Genomic DNA, 6,171 nt, shown 5'->3' on the forward strand with positions numbered 1-6,171 from the left:
GAAACTGAAGAAGATGATGAAGCTGAAGCTGAAGCTGAATATGAATATGAATTGCAACTCCCAGACACTTTACCCACCCCAGTTATTTCTACCGGTCCTACTGATCCGATGGAGGGAAACTTAGCCTCTCAAGAATAAATTTGTTAACTTTTTTTTTTATAACCTTCTTCGGTCCTTTGACCTTACATCAATGAAACCTTTTGCTCTTTATCTTTGAATTTCAGTCTCTTAACTTTGTAAGTATAAGAAATAAAGTGTCTGATTTCCAAATAGAACGATGAAAAATACTTAGAATTAAATCTTTTCACGGGGGACTCTATGATGCTTCTATTTTGATGAGGGATTTTCTCGAAGGAAAAAAGAACTTTTTATGTTCTATAAATCGAAGGCAGAATTTGTCTATTGCACTTTAATGGATTTCCAACGAAAGTTTTTATAACTTTGTCGGGGAATCTAAGTTTGATCATTTGGGGAAGTTTTTGTTTACGACCAAAGATCATATCTTTTTGGTCTAATATCGGGGCATTTACATCCAATTTGGATTTAATCGGGAAAGATTATCCGATCTTTAGTCATTCTTAAAGAAATAAGGGCCTTATCTTTTATACTTTTGAATAAGATGTCTTGTCACGACCCAAAAACCAAAGTCGTGATGGCACCTATTCCCACCTGATAGGTGACCTTCTTCACTTATTATTTATTAGTATCTCAAACTCTTATCACTTTCAGTGTTATCGTACCTTTTAATATCTCTTGCTTTCCCTAGCTTAAAATGGATTTCATTCTTATCATTAAGTAACTATTTCTCACATTTATTGAGATTAATTATTATGAAGGGGTAATTTAATAAAATAAATACTTAACCAATGGTTTCTAAGTGGAGTGCAATATGCATATTGAACAAATAAAAAGGGACGGAGGTCCAACACATTCATGTAAATTTGTCAAAGAAAGAAGTTTTTTACTCTTGAATATGAGTGTAATAGGATATCCATATGACAGAACCAAAAATGTCTAGAAATCTGTGGGAAGAGGGTATTGGCAATATCTTTTGTTTTTCATACAAAGAAAGAACCTTTCATAAGCCAATGCCATTTTGTTTGCTGTGAACATTGAAAGTGCATATGACTTACAAATCATGCCTTTCCTTTGCAAAACTTCTGGACCATCTCTTATTGCTGACTCCAATGCTTCTACAAATGACCCTACATTTGGTGAAAATGTGTAACCAAAATCTTCATTTAACACCACAGTTCTTGTTATGCTTGGGTAATTGGGTGTCAAAACTGGTTTTCCACAATGCATAGCTTCTATTAGTGTAAGGTCAAGTCCTTGTGGCCTTAATGTTGGGTTCACAAACACATTAATTGAATTGTAAAACTTAGATAGCTCTGCGGGTTCTAATGCACCTAAAACTTTCACATTTTGGCCTAATTCCGCGTACCTTTTTCCCCATGGCCCTGACCCTGCTACTAGTAGAAAAACTCCTGGATGGCGTTTAGCTATGAATGAAAATGCTTCGTAGAGAAGTGGGTGCCCCTTGTCCCTTACTAACCTCCCAGCAACCCCTAAAACCAAGGTAACATTTGATGGGATCCCAATTTTTTCGAGAAAATTTGATCCGGATATAGGGTCATACACAAAGTTTGTCTCATCAATGCCATTGAGTATAACATGGACATTTCTTTGAGGGAGTTGATAGATGTTTACTAGAACTTCCCCTGCACTGTTGCTTATGCATATATGGTGAGAATAGCTCGAAAAGAACTTAATTTCATCGATGAGCCTTGGCATTGCTTCTTGAAGTTCATTCATAGGCCCTTGCCCATTGGGGTTGTCAAGAAGTTCTTGAAATAGTTTTGAGTGCATAATCTCATACCAAATCCCATGCCATGTCACTGCCACATTAGGCACTAATTTCGCGCGCCAGTGAGGCAATGTCACACTCTCAGTGTGCACATAATCAAAAGGCCTAGCCCTATTTTCTTGATCAAATATATCAAAAGCTAGAGAACAATTGAGTGTGCCATGATCATTAGGTGCAAAATACACATGAAGGGATCCATCATGAATGTCATAATGAAATTTCCTATCGGATGGGACGGTGAAAATATGAATTTCATGTCCTTTAGTAGCCAGGGCAGTATACAACGTAAACGCGTGTCGTTCCATACCTCCAGGATCTGCTCCAATTGGCCATGTTTTTGAAAAGACTGCTAACTTAAGCTTCTCATAAGAAATTGGTCCAAATGAAAGTTTATTCCATGGAAATTTTGCATTGCGTAAATCGCCACGAAATAGACCTCCATGATGGTCCAAGAAGTGTGGCTCTTTCTGGGAATTTCTTGAAGGGGCAAAGAAGTAGACAAGAGAGGCAATGCAAAGAGTTGTTGTGAGAATAGTTGAAGATTTTGAAGAAAGATACTTATTAGAAGCATTGGATTTGCTAGAATGGTACTTCAAACCCATTGAGACATCAAGAGAGCTTCAAGATTTTGTTTTGATTTCAAATTAACATCAGAATGTTAATGATATTAATGGTCACACCCATTAATGCCGGATCTCCTCGAGTTTATGAATTACTTTCATATTCAAATGCACATGGGTTTTCCTTAAATCTTGTCAACTTTGCCTTGTTTTCAAACCTCACATGTGATGAGCTGACCTTAATGTTAATCTAGGATTTTTCTTCTTTAACTAAGAATTAAGTTTAAGTCTACATATTTTGGCGTTCACACTAAGTTCAACTTTTATACATCGACAATGTAAAAACTTTATATTAGCGAATCACATAAAAGATAATTATATGTAACCATTCATAATATGTGCTTATGATAACCTGCAATAACAAATTAGACTATACTGATAGCGTAAGATTTCTTTGCCCATTCCTATGAAGAAAAAATTAATCAAATGAGCACTCAAATTATATGATTTAAACTTTATAATTAAACGACATGAGTGTTCAATGTATTGTATTTGAAATAACAAAACAACACAATAAAATACACTACAATAAACATATATATATATATTAACAACCATCTAAACAAGCTGATAGTGGCATTTTCATTATAAAGAAAGGTTCTCGCGCTTTGACTGATCATTTTACTTCTCATCATCACTTTCTCCAATTTATAAAGCAAGTCGGAAATGCAATTATTTTTTCTCTTGAAAATAAACTAAACATTATTAGTTAAAAGAAAGATACCAAAATGTGCACATTTTCACGTCTAAAATGTTTATATTTACAATTTATCTAAGAAAGCTCTAATGCTTCATTTGTTTTTATTAAGATTAAGACGTCTGAATCTGAATGCACATCTGAATGATTAAGACGTTATCTCTAGATCTGAACACTGAATGATTAAGATTGTTTATGTTTTAACATCTGAATGTGCATAATGTACTTACTTAAACATAATAAATATACAATTCAAATTAAAAAGCAACTAAATCATAGAAAAAAATCTAATAAAATAAAATTTTTATTTGCTAAAAAAATGAAACATCTATATTCGCTAGTGATGGTGTAGATGCTTTGTAGTGGTGGTGGTGATAGTTGTGATGGTGGCTGGTGATTGTGACGGCATAAGTGGTTTGTGATGGTGGGATGGGAGTGGTAGGTAGTGTAGTGGGGTGGAGAATAGGGGGTGGTGGATGGTGGGGGTGGTAGGGTGAGGGTGGTGGTGGTTGACAGTAGAGGTGGTGGTTGTGACAGCAGAGGTGGTTAGTGGTGGTAGGGTGTAGGGGTGGGGTTGGGAGGGTGGTGGTGGTGGTTGTGATGGCAGCGATGTTTAGTGGTGGTTGGGTAGGGGTAGGGGTTGGGAAGGAGGTTGGGAGGGTGGTGGTTGTGATGGTAAAGGTGGTTAATGGTGGTGGGGTGGGTGAGGCGGGGTAGGTGGAGGTGATGGGTGGAGTGGGGTGGGGTTGGGAGGGTGGGGTGGGGTGGAGCGGGTGGTTGTGGACGATCGGTGGTAAAAATTATCCATATAAAAATACTTCTTAATGATATTAAGACTTTGTTCAAGATCTTAATGATTGAGATCTATTCAAATCAAATAAGTGCTGAAATCTTAATGTAAACAAATGCACTTAATGGTCTAAGGTCTGAACCATTCAGATTCAGACCTTTATTAAGTGCAAACAAATGAGGCCTAAGTCACTCTTAACAAATTAGCAGTCCTTTAATCAAAGCGTTGGCATGCCAATTTTAGTGTTGTGGTTAACATTGATCATTTTACTAAAAATCGAGTGTAATGAAAGATGCATAGAACAGTTGGAAGACTAATTTAAAGTTGTAGGGTATCAAAATTGTTAAGGATTTGATACTTGTTAGTTTATTTAATGCATATCTTTTTTTTTTTTTTTTAAAATATTTACATAGGGGGTAGGGGAAGGGGAAGGGAAAATGGGGGAGGGGATGACAACGTGGGGATTCGAACCCTCACCAACAATATAAAAGTTCAGGTAGCCAACCAACTGAGCTACTAAATCCCTACATTTAATTCATATCTAAATAGAATTTGTAGTCAAAATTATATAGGAATAGATTTTCTGGTTTCTAGCTAAACTAGGTTTTGCACTATTATAAATACTGCGCTGCTATATATTTTCTTGTAGTAGATAAGTCTGGAAATCATTCAAATAATTATGAGATTCTGAGTAAATTATTTTCCTTCACAACAACTGTTTACCCTTAAGTATGTAATTTAGGATAACAATTAAATTTATATTTGAAGCTTAATGGCAAACAAATTATAATGATCGATCGAAGACTGACTTCTTGATGCTTAAAGACTTGCTTATAAAGATAATTAAGCGAATACTTAAGAATCACTTATAAAGCAGTAAGTAAAAAGAGTAAAGAGGAGATCTTATTGAATGTCTCCAGCGAGTTGTCGAGCACCGTGATCGGGAAATTGACAAAATGTGTGCATGTTACAAACTTGAGACTTATACAATATTTGTAATGAACATTTGATGGGCTACAAGTTAGGGAGAGAAGAGTATCTATAGTCTAATCTTAAGTAACGTCTTGCGATATACAGTCCCTCATAATGATCATTACCTACATGTTGAAGTCGTTATGTACATGGTTGTGTAACTGCCGGGAGCAAATCCCGAATTTCTCAAAACCAGTTAACTGGTGAAGCTTATCGCGACAGGTCACGTATGACATACCGGTTGCTTTACTCCGAAGTGAGTTAATCATCATAAGTGCATTGGGTCTGGAATCGAACTCGGAGGATGTTACTGGGGTGCCATCTCAATTTCCGACCGAAGTTATCTTGGCTAAGCTGGATCTGATTACACTTGAACTGTCACGTGTCCCTTGAGTCGTCCACATATCGAATTCATATTTTGACCAATACAGATAGTCCATCCACTTTTTGGACAGTCCCCAAGATCTATCCAGAAAGTGGAAATGTTCACTGTTTTGACGGGAAGGAAGATGACAAGACTTCTGGCATTTAATGAAGAGACATGTGCCCCGTTGCATTAAATGCTCGAGACACGTGTCAAACGGTGATTTGACCAATTGTTTACCTTCAGTTATCAAGGTAATCATATGCTTTTACTTTTCGAAACCAATATAAACCCTTCTACTTCTTCATGTCTTCACTTTCTGTTTTTGAAGCCTTTCAGACCTCTCTCTGCAACTTTCAACTTCTTCCTCATTATTTCTCTAATTCAAGCTCGCCGGAGTTTACTGCATTGTTACCATTATCTTTCATATTATTGGTTACTTTTATCAAGTTAAAAACATGGAAACTCTTAACCCCTCTTCTCTAGTAGAGGATCTACCTGTAGTTTACGGTGGTTCTGCCTATGTACTTTTCTAGCGATTTCTGCCGCTGTCAAGGATGCCATTTTTTAGGAAGCACCTTCTTTGACTTAGAAGAAGCGGTCAGAAAAGACTAAGCAAGAGCTGGTGGTCACATACATCGTTCCCAAGAAGCAGAACTTTGCTTCTGATTGCACCCCTCATTCACAGACTGAGTCAGGACGGAGGGTGCAATATCTTGGCAGGTTACTAGCAATTTTGTTATTCATCTCGAGCATTTGGAAACAGTCTGGCATGAGTTGTTTTCTTTTTTTAGAAAAATAAAATGCAAAACAACATTTGGTTATACCTTGAATTGATTTTTTAAATGAAGATAAATTTCA

The 6,171-nt window shown here is 36.5% G+C and overlaps 1 protein-coding gene across 1 annotated transcript; it reads right to left on the reverse strand.

Annotated features, from left to right (window-relative positions):
* Positions 1-943: 943 nt before the first annotated feature.
* LOC132029369 (phosphatidylinositol N-acetylglucosaminyltransferase gpi3 subunit) lies at positions 944-3,285 on the reverse strand. The gene has a single exon (XM_059418655.1). It carries the CDS (start codon positions 2,467-2,469, stop codon positions 1,015-1,017), a length of 1,455 nt encoding a protein of 484 aa, XP_059274638.1. The 5' UTR covers positions 2,470-3,285; the 3' UTR covers positions 944-1,014.
* Positions 3,286-6,171: the final 2,886 nt, after the last annotated feature.

The sequence above is a fragment of the Lycium ferocissimum genome, chromosome 9 (genome assembly GCF_029784015.1).
Source record: "Lycium ferocissimum isolate CSIRO_LF1 chromosome 9, AGI_CSIRO_Lferr_CH_V1, whole genome shotgun sequence".
Classification (NCBI taxonomy): domain Eukaryota; kingdom Viridiplantae; phylum Streptophyta; class Magnoliopsida; order Solanales; family Solanaceae; genus Lycium; species Lycium ferocissimum.